This window comes from Mus musculus, chromosome 6 (assembly GCF_000001635.26).
Source record: "Mus musculus strain C57BL/6J chromosome 6, GRCm38.p6 C57BL/6J".
Classification (NCBI taxonomy): Eukaryota; Metazoa; Chordata; class Mammalia; order Rodentia; family Muridae; genus Mus; species Mus musculus.
In genome coordinates this window covers 35292686-35310262 of record NC_000072.6, presented here as the reverse complement: position 1 = coordinate 35310262, position 17577 = coordinate 35292686, and the positions used below count along the sequence as shown (strand labels likewise).

The window sequence follows — 17577 nt, the reverse complement described above, 5'->3', positions numbered from 1 at the left end:
CACACACACACTCTTTTCACAGTCCCTTCTTGTTCTGTTCGTGGGGGGCTAGGGTTTAAACCCAGGATTGCCTGCCCACTGGGCAAATGCTCTACTACTGAGCCACATCGGCAGCCCTGCACACTGATGTGTGACCAACTTCTGAAAGGTCTCCATCTCCGCATGCCACGACTCTGTGACCTCTGGACAACTCTCTTCCTGTTTCTCCCCACACCGAGGCAACTCTTCCGTATTTCCTGAGAGTTTGACAACTTCAGCAGAGCATAGTGGGTCACACCTGCACTCCCAGCACTTGGGAGGCTGCTACAGGAGGACCTCCATGAGTTGGGGATCAGCCTGGGCTAGGTAGTGAGTTCTGAGCCATCCTGGTCTAGAGATGCAAAATAAATATTTTAAGAGTTTGACTACTTTATATACCTTTTTTTACGAAGAATTAACACACTCCTTAGCACTGGATTCTGGACAGTGGTTTGTCCATGTAGAAAGCTGATAGGCCAGAGGAACTCCTGGCCTGCCATGCAACTTGCTTTGCTTCATTTTATTCAACAAATGTCACCCATGGTGTAATACAAACGGCCCAATCGCATTACTAAAGTCGCTGGAATCTTTGTTCCCTCAGATTATCTCATGGAGGAATTTGAAGCAGCTTCTGGGTTTGACGGGAGGCGTTCATTTCTCCAGCTGTTTATTATTATCCAATCTCTCTCATCTCTGAAACCGAAACACCACAGGCATGAGGTCCCGTTTATACTGCATTTCTAAACCATCACAAAAAATGAGGCAAGGATGTCATAGCTGAGATAGCATGTCTTTGACATGCAGGTAGAGGTGACTTCACCATAACCTTTCATACAATCACTAGATGACTTCAAAGACCTGTCCATCATGTGACAGACCCTGACAATCAAGGAGAACTGGTTTTGTGGAGCCACTTCTCTAGATGTTCTACGTCTAGGCCAGGGGTCACTTCAAAGGGCTATGGCTGCACAAGGTGCACAAATCCTGTGAATTCAAAAAGAACGTGGGCTCACAAGATCTAGCTCTGCAGCTACCAGATCAAGTTGATCCGGCCAATACCATCACTTAAAAGAAGGTTTTGGTTTTTTTTTTTTTTTGGGGGGGGGGTCTTTTTCTTTTTCGTCTTGTTCCAAATCTGTTCTTTCTGAATATGAAAATGAAAAAAATAAAGGCTAAATTGCCGGGCATGGTGGCACACGCCTTTAATCCCAGCACTCAGGAGGCAGAGGCAGGCAGATTTCTGAGTTCTAGGCCAGCCTGATTTACAAAGTGAGTTCCAAGACAGCCAGGGCTATATAGAGAAACCCTGTCTCAAAAGAAAAAAAGAAGAAGAAGAAAGAAAGAAAGAAAGAAAGAAAGAAAGAAAGAAAGAAAGGAAGGAAGGTTAGATCATTTCTCCAAATGAAATTCCCAGTATGACTATTGATTAGCCTTGTCCCCTTGGCTCCCATTGTGTCTCTCCCCTGGGTTTCCCCCAAGAACAACCTGCCTTGTTCTTTGGTAAAGAGCCTCAGAGAGGTGCACGGACACCCACTCTGACTGGCATGTATACTCTCCCAGAGCAGAGGGGAGCCTTTCCCTTCTTCCCAAGCATCTCAGGGTCTTCCCTCCAGGTTCATTCTTCCTGCTGCCTCTGACCTTTCTCCCCTGCCAGTGCCCAAGAAGCAAACTTTGCCTGGAAGGAGAGCTTAATACTGTTCAGTCCAGGTCACATTTCTCTAGAATGAATGTCTGTATTCTCCCCGCCACCAGATGGGTCATCTTCCTGAGTGGTGAGCGAGTGACCCTCCAAGAAAGCTGTGTCCCATGCTTGGAAGCAACAGAGCAGTGCTGGGGACGTGGGATTATGCTCAAGGTGCTGACCAACATCCAACCCCTGGGATGCTTGAGAAATGGAAAAACAAGAGAACCGCCTGGGTTCTGCCAAAGCAGCAGGCCCCTGCTGAGACCAATCAAGGGCCGCCTTCAGATGCGATATTGGCTCACTCTTTTCAACTTGCTGATAGGCTTTGAGAAGTGGGCGGAAACGCTGCCCTCTGCCCTCTCCCATTGGTTCAAAAAAGTTAAAGGTGGGCCTCTGGCTAGTTTTAGTCCTGTAACAAAAAGGAATGTCTTGGAGATTCTTCACGGCTGCTTTGGAAGTCCATACTTCAGGAAAAGTATAAGTAGGAGCCCAATTTGAAGGGAAGAAATCTAAACAGAATTAAGGTGTCAGGTACTGAGAGAGAGAGAGTGCACCCTCAGACTGACACCAGTGCTGGCTTTAAGGGAAGGGGCCAACAGATTTTTTTTTTTTTACCAACAGTCAGCCAGGTCGGAGGTAAGACAAAACAGGTCACCAGAAAGAAGAAAAGCTACTGTGGTTTTGGGGTTTTTGTTTTGTTTTGTTTTGTTTTGTTTTGTTTTTAAGCTTTAAATGATTCTTCAATACTGACCAGTAGCCGCAAGCTCATTGCTCCCGAGGACTCTTTCTGGCGTCTAGCATGAAGCCACCCTCTTGTTAACCAGAGAGAAAACCCAGCGCTCAGGTGTGTAAGCCTTTCCCGGCTCTTCTTCGATGGCCATAACACTATGCTGCTCAACCTCACCTAAGGCAAAAGTCAAGCAGCCCAGCTTTCTGTGGAAACTGGGTGCAGCCACCCTGCTTCTCTGCTCCCGAGACCAAAGAGGACTAACTCTTGGAAGCCAGGGAAGGTGTGTGAAGTCTTCCTGGACGGAGAGGGGAGCGTAGCGCAGAACAGAAGAGGACGCCATTGAGGACTCGATCCAGGATCCAGACAGGTCCACCATGGGCTTGCTGCAGGGCCTTCTCCAAGCGAGGAAGCTGCTATTGGTCATCTGTGTGCCGCTGCTGCTGCTGCCTCTGCCCACCATCTACCCCACCAGCGTAAGTGGCAGCCTGCCAACTCCTGTCAGGGCATCAGTGGGAGCGGGAGAGAAAGGGAGGGAGGTCTGAGGGAAGCGGAACGCTTGTGGGACTTCATTGAGAGTGGGATGGAATCATCCCACTTATCTGGAAGAGACCAAAGTACTCTCTTCCTTAAAACTATCATTTGCATCCCTCTGTCTCAAGATGGGTCCCCCAATTCTGCGCCCCCCCCCCCCCGATTGACTGGGAAACCATGGCTGAAAGGACTGTCATGTTGAAAAAGAAATTATAGGAAATAAGGTCGAACCCATAGAATGGACAGGCTTAAGGGCCGTTTCTCAACCTATGGCTATCTTTATGTGACAGCCATTAGAGATGTAAAAGGCTCCCCACTATCAACCCAGAAAGGGATGCTGGGACTGGGGAGGGGGGGGGAGCCTGTCCAGAGTCTGTCCTCTGGTCATGGTAGTCTCTGACAACCAGAATATGAAAATGGTCTTGTTGGTCATCAGTGGGAGGAGAGGCCCTTGGGCCTGAGGGTGTTTGATGCTCCAGTGTAGGGGAATGCCAGGGCAGGAGGATGGCAGTGTGTGGGTGGGTGAGCACCCTCATAGAGGCAGAGGGAGGGAGGATGGGATAGGGGGTTTCCGAAGGGGAGACCTGGAAAGGGGAAAACATTTGAAATGTAAAAAAGAAAATATCCAATCCAAAAAAAAAAAGAGGCCATCCTGAACCTTCCATGCAAACTTCAGGAAGGGCATATTGAAGTTGAGCCTGTTACTCTGGTCTCATGCTTAGGACTCTCTGACTATCAGTTTCTTCTATGTATATGTCTCTGCTCTTTAAAAAACAAAACAAACAAACAAAAACAGACCTAATGCAACAAGAAAACAGAAATGCAAGCCCAGGAACTCTAGACCATAAAGCAGGAGATTGGGAACAAAGAAGCTGTAGCTCGGTTTGCATTCAGTCAGTCCCTTGGACCTCCCTGGTCTCCCTCCCCTCCCCTTCTCTCCCCTCACCTGTCTGGGGGTGTATAGCTACCCCTCCAGCTGGCATGGTCCTTGAGACTTTAGGGGGAAAATAAGCTAAGGCAGGTTGACTACAAGAATATTTCTCACACGGTTCCCTGGGGGACTGGGTAACCAAGATTAAGGTTAAAAAGTTAAACAGAGGGGATTATCATGGTCTAGTTAAATACAAGCTGACTTCAATCTTTAGCAAATAAATAGTCCAGCCTGCCAAGGAGGCACCAACTAACTCTGGTCTGGGATTAGCAGACAGTGATTGGCAGTGACATTTTTTTAATGAGGTCCCATTTGTTGATTATTTTATTATTATTATTATTATTATTATTATTATTATATATTTTCTTTATTTACATTTCAAATGTTACCCCCTTTACTGGTTTCCCCTCCCAAAACCCCCTATCCCAACCCCTTTCCCTCTGCTCACCAATCCACCCACTCCCACTTCCCTGCCCTGGCATTCCTCTACTCTGGGGCACCGAGCCTTCTCAACCAAGGGCCTCTCCTCCCATTGATGTCCAACAAAGCCATCCTCTGCTACATATGCAGCTGGAGCCATGGGTCCCTCCATGTGTACTCTTTGGTTGGTGGTTTAGTCCCTGGGAGCTCTGGGGGTACTGGTTAGTTCATATTGTTGTCCCTCCTATGGGACTGCAAACCCCTTCAGCTCCCTTGGTCCTTTCTCTAGCTCCTCCACTGGGGACCTTGTGCACAGTCCAGTGACATCTTTTTTTCATGCCAGCTTAGTTTAAGAGAATTCCCATGAGAGACACATTACCCTCTTTTCTGAAGCAGTGTTAGGAAGCCCTGCTTCCTCATACCCTACCAATAGCCTTCATCTTTGAGGACCTTAACTAGTGCCCACAGGAAGCACAAAGTAGGTACATAACCCTGCTTTTATCTCTTGCCTATCTTCCACCCCTTGCACCCAACTTGGAGATCCTGATACTAAACTCCTTAGAATTCCTAGGTGGGCTTGCTTATTCTGGGCTGCGACTGTGAGCAGCAGCTGAGTATCTGGGCGGGATCCTTAGGTTGTGGTTTGCTAATTCTTCCAAGAAGTGACAGTTCGCAGCCATATTTTAGAAGGTGTCAAAATGACTTTTCCTCTTTCTTTGCCCAATTCTTGAAAGTCTGGGCTCCATGATGTTTCAGAAGAGGAGGAGAGGGCTGGATCTTGTGACTGAGTAGACTAGTACTTGCTTAGCATGCAAAAGGCCCTAGACTTGATCCCCAGCAAAGAGCCACCAAAAAAGACATTCATCTGAACACTTCAGCACCTCTAGTGGAGGGGGCACCCTGACCTAGGAGATTCTTCAAAGTGCTCCCTCAGTCACTTGTGACAGCAGATGAACAGACTTCATACCCCTTCTAATAAGGTTTGAGTGAGCGGAGGGTGAAGGGTCAGCTTCCTGGGAAGGGAACCTAAGTTAGAGTTGAGGTAGAGACTTTTAGTCTTTTTAGTCTTTTTAGGGAAAAGCTACTTTAAACACTTTCCCCTTTTATTGTTCATTTGAAAGTTTTGTTTTCTTTGTTGAGTTTTGGTTCTGTTCTGTTGACAGTGTCTTGCCATGTAGCCCAGGCTAGCCTCAAACTCACAGTCCCCCCTCCCATGCCTGGTTTCAGTACAAATTTGAAGCAGAAGCAAAAAGACATAAATGCTTTCCATAAAAGATATTCCTGACCTGGAGCTTATGTGGGACCTGGGTGTCCAGAGCAGCACACACACACACACACAACACACACACACACACAACATAACACACAACACACACTCACACACCACACACAACACAACAAACATACAATACACACACACATACACTCACACACAACACACACACACACACACACACACACACATGGAGGGGAGACCTGTTCACCAGCATAAATTTATCTGCCTGACAGAGTCTAGTCGGGTACAGGGGCAGAAGACAGTAGTAGCAAGGAGCTCTATAGAGTCCCAGGGGCACCCACCGTCGCCTGAAGGTAGAGAGGGCTGGGAAGTGATAGAAAGAAAGTAGTATGGATTCTGTGGGCAAACAAAAGATGTTCCAAAGACATCCTTCATCCTTCTAAAGAAAGCTAGAAAAAAAATAGCTGTTTACCCTGTTCTTAATACTTCAGGAGACAGGAGTTCTACTAACTTATACTTATGGTATATTTACAGCTGAAAAGATTATCTCTGCCTAGCTAACTCTTACCAATTCAAATCAAATGGTGCATAGCAGAAAGACAATCTATCTCCCCCCGCCTCTCCTCTTGTCACTTAAATTAGGGCCCTGGAAAGTAACCAGGATAAGGGCATCCCTGAGAGGCACAGACCACATTCTGCCATTTTGTTCTAACCTAGAATTAAAACTCTTCCTCCTGTCTCTTTACCACAAAAGGGGGAAATGGAACTTTATTTCCAGTGGGAAATTTCCAGATGCCCCACCTTCCCATCTCACTCAAATGGATGGAATTCTATTTCCATTGAAGAAGAGTGTTTCTGTGGCATCAGGCCATGGGCATGGCTTCTAAGGACAAGGAGCACGAGGAGGTCACTTCTCTAAACTGCATCCTTTTCCAGAAAGTATCAATTCGATTATGTTATTGGCAATTCTGAAGTCTTATCTCATCTGAGCCTTTGACCCTAGAGGAAATCTCAGTGGGAGCAACAGTCAACAATGGGCTCACTTCCCGTTTCCTAAAGCCAACCTGCAGTAATCCGTGACTATCCGGAGGGAGCAAGGTCCCTTCCAGCAAAGCCAGCCAAAAGCTCCTACTGCCGCTCGCTGGTCCAGGATCTGAGCAAGGTCCACCATGCTCCTTGATGGGCAAGCCGACTGGAGCCGGGCCAAACCTGCTCCCTATGTAAACATTGACAGAATAACAGCTGGCTTGGACTCTCTATGTAACTGTCCTCTCTGCACCTTGGAAGTTTACAATTATTAAGATCTCAGAGAGTCGGCATGCTGGAAGCTCGGGCCAAGAAGGGTGGGGTTTTGATAAAAGATGTCTTTATTTACCCTCTGCACTGTATGGTTGCACAGCATGGGTTTTGATGAGTTGAGGAAAATGCTAGTAAGTTTTCTAGATTCCCAACCCTCCCATCTCAAGCAGGTGGATAGTATTCTATTCCCTTTGTAGAAAGATGTTTCTGTGGCAACAGGCCATGGGCATGGTCTCCAAGGACGGTGAGCACCATTTTGGGACTGTCATAACTCAGGGAAGGAGGTACTTATGATAGCTAAGTGGGAAGAGGCAAACGATGCTACTACACAGTGTACCACACAGGAAGGCCCAAGAGCAAAGAAAGAGTGAGCCCATCCCAAGTGTGCTTAGAGCCAAGGCTGAGAAATGACAGATCTGTTCTTCATCCTCTAAAGTGAGCCTCTCGTGCTGGGGATTGCTGAATATCCCCCTACAGTCTACACCAGACCCCCAACCCCAAGAAGAGTACCGCCACTCACTGCTAGTACGTGGTATACGCTCAGGCTGAGAACTGAAGGGGAAAATAGCCAAAAGTTCTTGATTAATATCTAAGCCAGATATGGTGGCGCAAGCCTTGAGTCCTGGCTACTTCAGAGGTTGACTTGGAGGATAACCTGAACCCAAGTTTGAGATCAGCCTGGCAACACAGCAAGACCTTGTCCCTCAAAACCAAAACCAAAACCAAAACAAAACAAAACAAAAAAACTTATTGAATTAAATGTATTGAATTAATATTTTGAAGCAAGAGAATTAAACTGTACTTACGTTAAGACGGTAGAGCCTGCTTATATTTCTATGGAAATTTTAAATGTTAGCATTAGAATGTAAGTCTAATGGTGCCGGAGACAGGGTGGATTCGAGGCTGTGCTGGGCTCCTAGAGGAGTCCTGAGATAGAAGCCCACCCCAGAGGCTATGAGAACATAGTATGGAGCCCACCTTGTGTGATGTTTTAAAAATCTTACTTCTTACCAAACCACTCCCTTTCAGTGGGAATATACAAGACGCCCCCCAAATCTTCATACGTTGCAGACCCGGATTGAAGTTTAGGATGATTGCCCCCAGACCTCACATGTGAACCAATCATATGCACACTGATCTATTTTCCACTACTCACAGGAACCTGCAGGGTCTCAACAACTTGACTCAAATATGCACTGCTTAAAGTTTTGAGCTCCAGCTTTATAGTTTGTGAACCTGACCCCAAATGCTATGTTCAAAATCATCCAGGACCCTCTACACTGTAGTGCTTTAAGAATCATCAGAGCTGGACTTTATTAAAGCCCAGGGTCCACTTGGATATGTCACCCACCCTGGGGCCTTCCAGGGAGCAGTCATCCTTTCACCCACAAAGGATGGCTACTATCCTCATTGGCCAATGTCAGTATAGCATCTCCCAGTACTGTATCCTGGCATCCTCATGGGGTCTAAGTGTCCATTGCCTTGGCCCTGGGTCTCATTTGGAGTTTTCATGGTAACGAGTATCCCCATGACTAAGCACCTCTTTCCTCCCCTTCCAGGAAGCTGCGTGTGCTTACGTGTTGCTTGTGACCGCTGTGTACTGGGTGTCTGAGGCCGTGCCTCTCGGAGCTGCAGCCCTCGTGCCTGCCTTCCTCTACCCGTTCTTCGGTGTTCTCCGATCCAGTGAGGTTAGACCCCTCATGACCCAACCCTGTGCTCAGGTCTACTGGAGTGATGAAGGAGGCCAGAGGACAGGAGGTTCATAAGCAAGCGACGGGAGGAGAGACTCCTGAGCACTAGGCTTTGATCTGCTTCTCCAGACACTGAATTCTTCCCCTTCTGCCTTTACCTTCAGCTCCTTCAAAGTGCTCAAAACTCATCACTTCCAGGAAGCCTTCCCTGAGTAAACACAGACAATTTCTCCTTATATTTGAAGTTTTTTGTTTATGTTTTTTGTTTTTAAGACAGGGTCTCCTTATATAGCCCTAGCTTGCCTAGAACTCATTACATAGACCAGTCTGACCTTGAACTCATAGAACTCCACCTGCGTCTGCCTCCCAAGTGCTGGAATTGAAGGCATGTGGCGCTATGGCTTTCTGATTTGTATCTATAGGAAACAGCAGTTGGTCTGTTTCAGTGTATGTCCTTCCGACTGCACCTACACAGATAGGAAGCAGGGCTCCCATCTGCTGGGCTCCCCCTCCTATAGTTGAGCTCATACGAAGGAGGTGCTCAGTTGTTACCAGGGATTTTCTGTTTCCCTGTGTGCTGGCTTCTCTCTCCTCCTCCTCTAAGACAAAACCACACATTCTCGAGTCTTCCTCCCCAACTCCAGATCACTGCATGATCTCTTTGCCTGCAGCCAGCCCTCTCTGTTCACTTTATAGCATTCGGCAAAGCTCAGACCGAAACAGCTGGTGACAACCCCTGGTTGTGACCAAATATCATAGCAAAGCCTACATACAAATATACAAAAAACAAAACAAAACAAAAACAAACAAACAAACAAAAAACCAAACAAACAAAAAAACGCAAAAAACCCTGCAGGGCAGGAGGAGGTGAGTGGAGAGCCTCTTCCTTATCATCTGGCTCTATTAGGGTGCTGATCTTCACCTAGGGTGTCTGATGAGGAAGACTGAAGTAGTCAGGGAAGATGCACAGGAGGCAAGCAGAGAGCAGGTGACTGAGTCCCTTTAAGAACCGGTACTACATTAGAAGTGCCATGCTCGCCCGTTATTTAATACAGAACTCTCAAGATTTCTAGGAAATGGGTATTAATGGCTCCAATCTCCCTGGGGAGGAAAGGCTTAGAGAATTAAATGTAGCTCAATCATACAGTAGGAAATGGCAGGCTGTACCTATGACATTGCAGAGCTAGTTCTGTTATTCACTCTACCAGACAAAGAAAATCCCTAACATATATAGGTCTTTCATAGTGTTATCAGTTGCTAGGAATTGTGGGTATCTCTCTGTGTGCTATGAGAAAGAATGAAGCTGGCCTTATGGGCTGCCTTAACCTTGAGCAACAGAACATTCCTTTTTATTTTCCAATTAGTCATTTATTCTGCTGATTCTTTCTTTCTTTCTTTCTTTCTTTCTTTCTTTCTTTCTTTCTTTACACTCTGGTCTCAGTTTCCCATCTCTCCTCTCCTCCCAGGCCCTCCCTCCAATCTTCCCTTCCCTCCACCCACCCTTTCTCCCCTTCTCCTCAGGAAAGGAGCCCTGACATACCAAGCTGCACTAGGCTCATCTTCTCTTACTGAGGCTAGACTAGGAGCCCAGTTAGGGGACAGGGATCCAAAGCAGGCAATGTAGTCAGAGACAGCCCTGCTCCCACTGCAGTAGCCCTGCATGAAGACCCAGCTGCACAACTGTTACACAGGTGCAAGGGTCCTAGGCCCATCCCAGTAGAACAGCTTCTTTTCCTATGGGATAACGTTGACTGGCCAGCTTTTGTTAGTTTGCCTTAGATTTCTTTTTCCTTTTTCTCTGAGGGGTCTAAGAGCAGTCGTAGCCTAGGGAAGCTGTGAGCGGGTTCTTGTCCTTACAGATATGTATGTAACATGGCTAGAAAAAGGAGGCACATACAAAACCCAGTCTGTGAGGCAGTTTCTCCAACACCCACCACCACCACTACACACACACACACACACACACACACACACACACACACTCCTTCCTTTGTGGGTGAGAAGAGAGGGATTTCGTGTCTAAAAGAACCATCCACCTTAAGGACAACTTTTCTCAGGAAAACTGTACAAACTTGTTCTACGTGTTTCCTTTTAAAATTGTGGAGCTAGAAATTCATGGGGCGAGGGAAAGGGGAAGCTAGACAACAGGTATCCACGGCTATCCAAGACCCACCCCTTTGCAGAGACAGAGGCCAAACAAGTGGGGAGACTCCTTGGAGGCAATGGTTTGGGGAGGGGGCTTTTCAACCTGAAAGGAATAGCCTTCATGTGTGCTCAGAAATATTGCCATTTCTGGGAGGGTGGGATTAAGAAGACCCGCTTTACCATTTGAGGTGAAAAGCTTAATTCACCCGTGTCGTTAGGTGGTTTTGACAGGTCTGTTTAGTAATTGAGGTATAAGGAATAGATCAGTCCAAATATAGTCTGTTCAGCTGACCTTGGATTAAAGGAAAATACCAACAGGATAGAGGACTTAGGTGACAGCGTTGTGGGCCAGCTAGCTGCAGCCGAAACACCCATTCCGCCCTCTCTCGGTATGCCCTGACACCAGCATCATGGCTCACGGGGAAAAGCAAGGTATTTCTCCCCAGGAGCCTCCTAGTCGTCCAGCTACACATGCTGTTCCTAACCCAGGTCCCGCTCCTAATCCTCCCCTTGCTGGGACTTGGCCTCTCCATTCCTTTCCCTTTAAAACCCTATGACTAATTACACTCTAGTAAAATGTTTCTGAAGACTTCCCCTAAGAGTAGTTCCCTTCCCTCTGAGCTACCTTGATGGCATATACCATTTTTTAAAAGTGATATATAACAGATGTAGCCTTCTGTAGACGTACATTCTCTAGGACTTGTAGTGTCCCAGTGTCCTCGGGCCTCGGGCCTCAGTTTCTGTTGCTCCTTGGGGCTGGAAAGAGCATGGCCTCCATGAAAGCCTGTGAATGGGGTCAGTCAGGACCTGAGCCTATGGCTTTTGTCCTTTACATCATTCCCTTGGGATTCTGAGTTCTAGATCTTCCATTCTGGATGGTACAGTAACCAGAGGGTGATCGAAGTAAATATGCCATTTCTGCCCACTCAAGTCTTATTTCTGGCCGTCCTGAGTTCTCCTCTGCGTAAAGCTATTTATAGGAGCCAGAGCACTGGAGAAAAAACAGAACCAGTCCGATAAGAGGCTAGGAGAGCTATAGCTGTAGATACAGGCACAGAAAGAGATGGCTTTGTTATAAGGAACTGCCTCCACCACGCTGCTGAAACTTTCCATGACTGACTTCTGCTGCGGGAATCCCAGGGGAAACACTGGGTGTGAGTGCTGTGAGCCCAGTGACCAGAGGACCAGGGGAGCTGGTGGCCTAAATCCCTGCCCAGGAGCAGAGACTAAGAGGAGAGGTTCAGGCCACAGAGCTGGAGAAAAGGGCTTCTTCCCTGACCTGTTCGCTTTATGCCAGGTTCCATGGAGTATCATCTCCCAGCACTGTGTTATTTAATCTTCTAAAAGGAGCCACAGTTTTCTACCCTTGTTTTATAGAGGAGCAAACTGCAGCTCAGAAAGGTTAAGTAACTTACCCAAGGTTTCCCAGCTAGTAAGCAATAGAACCAGGTCTTGTATCTAGGGGTGTGTGATTCTAAAACCTGAACTCTTGGTCCCTGGGCCATCTGTACCAAAAGCTTCCATTTAGTTAATCAGTGATGGGCTCAGCACCTCAGTCTGCACAGGGAGCTCTTCCAGAGGGGAGTTGGCCAGAACATCAAAGATCTGGGCCCTGGGAAGATGAGAAATGAAGAAACGATTGAGGGAGACATGGTTTCTGGCGCCTGGGCCTAGTATGGCGGGCTCAATCCAAAAGAACCAATGACAGGGCTAGAAGGAGCTCGCCACCATAAGGACTGAGTGTAAGGGAAACTCAGAAACTGGCCGCTGGGCACAGTCCTCATATTCCTGTTCCAGGAGGTTCGAGCCAAATGACCACACCAGGGACACTAGGCTAGAGATGGACTTCGTGCCTTGGCAGATGATCAGACACTAAAGCCTCCTTGACTTTAGGATTCTGCCATTTAATTTTTGACTAGGTTGTTGTGTCTAGTAGCCTAAGCTGGCCTCAATGGTCATCCTGTCTCTGCTGCCAGAGAGCTGAGATTACAGGGTAACACTCCAAACATTCCCCCCATACCTCCTACAATCTTCCCATGAGCACCCAGTAATACCTCCCTCTGCTGGTGTGCAGGACTCCAACCTGAGTTTTAGTCGGTGTTTGTGTTTCATTTTGTTTGTTTGGACTCCACCGTGATTCTTACTGACCTCAGATTTGTCTTTTAAAAGCCTTCTCACTCTTACTACTGGGAAGTCCAGGCACAGAAATTACTTCTGATAGATAGTATTCACATGTTCTGACTGTGCACAACCCCCCTCTGCCACCATCCTCTCCCATCAGTGTACCAGCATCCCTGCACTGCATGCCGCTGGGCAAGCCTCACTGGGCAAGGATTCAAGGTCCTGCCAGGGCAAGAGAAAAGGGAGGTGACCCCCTCTGGGATAGCAGCCATGTCCCGCTGGAGTCTGATGTCATCAATCTGCTTCCCTGCTGGCTCCCAGTCTTTCTGACCCTCTGGATGCCTGCCTATTGTACAAACCCTGGCTATTTGTTTGCTCAACCCTGGAGGCATTCCCCACCCCACTTTCAAGGCTAGAAAGGCCTCTGTTCCACATGGAGGCTGACCTTTTTCCTGCATGCAGGTCCTTCAGGGATGCGGGCTGCAGATCAGGGGATGCGGGCTGCAGATGAGGTGGGCCATCTGTCATAAACTCAGCCTCAGCTGAACTTCATAGCCAGACTTGATGGAAAGCTGTGTAGACCCTGTAGCCTTTGAGGCTAACTTCATGTTTCTGTGGAACAAACAACTTTCTCTGAGCCAACACCAGACCAAACTTCCTATCTGGCCTCAGAGCCCAGCCCTTGCTTCAGCCTCCCTACTTGGAGCACTTCACACAGTCCCAGATCAGAAACTGGAAGATAAGGTCAAGATCTCCAGCCATACAGAAGCTTGGCCAGCTTTGAGGTCCTCTGGATATCCATCTGGGTCTTCCTGCTAAGGGAGAGTTTTACATTTTTTAATTTTTTTAATTTTTTATTGATGTGTATGTGTGTATGGCTGGTGAGTCTGTGTGCATGCAGGTGTCCTAGAAGCCAGAGATTTCTTAGATCCCTTGGAGCTGGAGTTATGGGCAGATGTGAGCCACCTGATGTAGGTGCTAGAAACTAAACCCAGGTTCTCCGGAAAGGCAGCAAATGTTCTTTACCATTGAACCATCTCTCCAGCACTGCACACACACACACACCCCAAATATTTTTATAAACAACAGTACCTTTTCTTTCCTTTCCTTTTTTTCTTTCTGTAATTCTTCATTTATTTGTTAAGGGGTTGGGGAATCTTACTATGTAGGCCAGGCGGCCCTCAACCTTTTAATCCTCCTGCCTCAGTTGGTATTACAGATGTGTGACACTAGACCTGACTCAGTACCTTTTCTTTAAACCCAATCTTAAGATACTCAATACACAGAACAGGAGAAAGAGCAAGGCCTACTCAAGTAGGGAATGGGAGCCTAGCGTGCCAGCTGCTTGGATTGATCCCTGGTCCCTTCCTTCCCATGGCTAACCCTAAAATTTGCTGCTACAGTGCGTTCCCAGGAAGGAAGATCATGTGATGAGAAGGGGCTGGAGCCCCTGCAGGACATTCTCAGTGTAATGACATCACAGCCTGTAGGGAATGACAGAAAGAGGGACAGACATGGCAACTGTGGTGTCTTCCTTAGACACTAGCCAGGGTGTGTGCTGTCTCTGGCTTTGACAGGGCTCAGTGTTAATGGAGAGCTGAGTAAGACATCCAGTTCTGGGTCTAATGTTGCAGGTATGTCCAACCTGTGGCCCACAGACCTTATGCACTCTAAAATAGCTATGAATGCAGTCCACCATAGAATGGAAACTGGGGCTTAGTGAGTTAGAGACTATTCTGTAGAGGCAAGGAGATTTGAGTTCAGATCTCCAGAGCCAATGAGGTGTGGCTGCAGGTATCAGGAACCCTGCTACTGTAGGTAAGAGAAAGGTAGATTTGGGGAACTCATTGGCCAGCCAACCTGGTGAAAATAAAAATAGCAAGCTTTGGACTCAATGAGAAATTTGCCCATATTGTAAAACATGCCAAATTGGAAGTATCTACCCTGGCTCCCATAGGCACTGTGAGGCCCCTGTGCTGTTCTTGGTGTGAAAGTGCCTATCACAGGCACCCACTAACAGGCAAGAACAAGAAGTCGGCCATCAGTCCGCGCCCCCCCCCAACCACCACCACCAAGAGGACTGCCCCAAAAGAGGTGAAGGCCCACATTCTTTGTGAGGAAAACAGCAAGATGAAGTTATATCTGGGTTTCCATTCTCAGACTTCTTGGAACAGAGCCACAATCTCCTTCCTCCCACTTAAAAAAAAAGTTAAAAATTAATTAAAGTGATACTTCATAGTCCTCTTCCCACACACACACTTATACATTATACATAGGGATTATGTCCCAAGTCTCCCTGTGGTTGCCTAGAAACATGGAGCATCAGATGCTAGATAAATTATGTTGCTTGGTGCCCTGCAGTTTTGCCACAGAGAGCCAGAGTTCTCATGTCCTTCGGGAGCTCAAGCATGCTGCCACCTCTATCTTACTCCACTCCTCACCATTAACTATGGGTCACATGAACACCGGCACTACAGTACATCAGTAATTCTAATGACTAATATAGCTATTATACGACTGGCAGAATAGCCTAGACAGAGTAGATAGATGGGGCTAACTCATGTGCCAAATAAGAGGCAGGAGAGTTCATAGACCTCTGGGAGGAGTACAAGTTAAAACGTAGGGATTGTTTCTTTCTGAAATTTTCCATTTAATATTTTTCAACCACTCTTAGCCTCAGGTCACTAAAACCACAGAAAAGTAAAACTGCAGGTAAAGAGGTAGCTGTGACCAGGTAGTAATCAGTAGATTTGTGCCCAGGGAAATTACGTTTAAAAGCTAACTGAAATCTCATCTGCGATTCCCTAACAGAAGACTAGACACAGGCATCCTGTGGCCTTGGTCCCCCAGGTCGATGGCTCTTTTGGAGCAGACCCTCTCGCTGAGGAAACCTGGAGGGATCTCTTCCAGGTCTGGCCTGTCCCTCCTGACATTTTCTTGTTTTCTTAATTTGCTTGTGCTAGCCTACCAGAGCTCTAGTCTTACCCCCAACCCCTGGCTTTGAGTTCTTTTCCTTTTTTGATAAGTACTTCTTGCCGATCATGTCTCAGGGCCCAGCTGTCCTGTCTTACACAAGGCTGCCAAGGCCATGAGTATTATTTAATGAGTGATGTATCTCTGCTCTTGCTATTTCATAGGCCAGGGTGACCAATATGGAGTCCACTAGCTTGTTCTGGAGCCTGCAGCTCCTTGGTGAGACAGGTGGGAATGGGCCAGGGGTAACAGCCACAGGCTAATCTCCAGAGCCCAGGCTCCTCACTGTACCCCTCTGTGGTGGCATCTTTTCAAGAGGACCCATCTCTTCTAAAATGCAACCTCCAAAAACTTATTCACTCCAAGGTCAAGAGTGTGGCACCCCAAGGAAAGCCACAGCACCCAGAGGCAGAGGAAGCAATGAGTGCCCACACTCATCACAGATCCATATGCTCTCTTCCTGGGAGGAGTGTCCCATTAGAACCTAGTGCTGCTTTGCAGGTAACTCTAACAGGTTCTGCCATTACGTCTTCCAAGCCAGTGGGTACTAGAACTGGGGGAAAGGACAGCCAAGGATGTTTGCCCTGATAGAGGACACTGCATGGACTACTTCCTACTGATTAGGGGTGCCGAGTTCGCCATCAGGATATATAACTCCTCCTCCTCCTCCTTGATTCTTATTTGAGCACACCACTTAACAAACTGAAACCAACAACCATCCACAACAACCAACAACCCACACTGCTTCTTCGGGCCCTAGTATTTATATTCCTTTGAAAAGTCCCCAGATTTCCAAATGCCACACACTTGCAGAAATTATCTGCAGCTGGCAAAGCCACACCTCTGCTAGAGCACGAGGCAAATCATAGTCAGCTGCTGTGGACAGTCTGAAGCAGCCCCATACTCCACACCTGAGATTTAAACAAAAACATATACTTGTAATATTTCTGTATTTCTCAGACACCAAAATTCCAAAACTGTCACTACATCACACTTTAGAAAATGGTTAAGATAATCTTCAGGAATTTGGAGACTTAGAGATTCCCTGGAGGAGTTCTAAATAAGCAAATCTTATTGTGGAAGAGAAGTCAGTGCACTGGAAAGGTTGTAGACCCCACCCCTGAACAGGGTTTTCATTTACCATTGTGAAGAGCAGCCCTGTGGCTTTGCTCTGTGCGTGAGCCTGCTCAGTGTGCTGCTGATCACCCCAGACTAGGTCAGGCTTTGAGCAAGTACCCAGAAACAAGAAGAGGCACTAGAAATCCTGCTTGTTAATGTGGCAGGCCATGTTAACTAGGTTTGCAAAACTGGCTTTTATCTTGGCACCAACATTACAAGGTGGGAATTTACATAACTCTGCTTTTCATTTGTATGAGAAAAATAAAGCTGAGGAGGGTTGCAGAATCTTCCTAGGGTGGCTGGCTCTGGAAGTCTCACTCTTTTTACTTTAGGATGCTACCTTTAAATGCTCAGCCTATATCCAGGGCCCCTGGCTCAGATACAAGAGTTCGGAGAGAGCTTTAATTGATTTAAAACCATCAAACAATGGGAAAACAGCACAAACAAAGCTAATAACACACAGGAACTGAGTCTTTGATTGGCACCAGGCCTCAGCAGTTACAGCCAGTGCCAGGACTGTGAGGGTGAGGGTTGGAAATGTGCGCTGGCCAGTGCTTTCTGGACACTGGCTGGTCTGCTCCCAACTGGTTTCCAGTTGATCCACCTTATACAGCATATTACCTCGTAGGTTTTAGCTTCATCTGTGCTTGGATACCCTGCCTCTGCCCTTGCACTGTG

General features: G+C 47.2%; 1 protein-coding gene across 1 annotated transcript in view; it reads left to right on the top strand.

Moving 5' to 3' along the window:
- The first annotated feature begins 2136 nt into the window (after window positions 1–2136).
- Window positions 2137–17577, top strand: part of Slc13a4 (solute carrier family 13 (sodium/sulfate symporters), member 4) — a 40174-nt gene continuing 24733 nt past the window's right edge. The window contains exons 1-2 of the mRNA NM_172892.3: window positions 2137–2905; window positions 8410–8538. Of these exons, the coding sequence (NP_766480.1) occupies window positions 2807–2905; window positions 8410–8538 (228 nt within the window). The 5' untranslated portion in view covers window positions 2137–2806. The remainder of the gene's footprint in view (window positions 2906–8409; window positions 8539–17577) is intronic.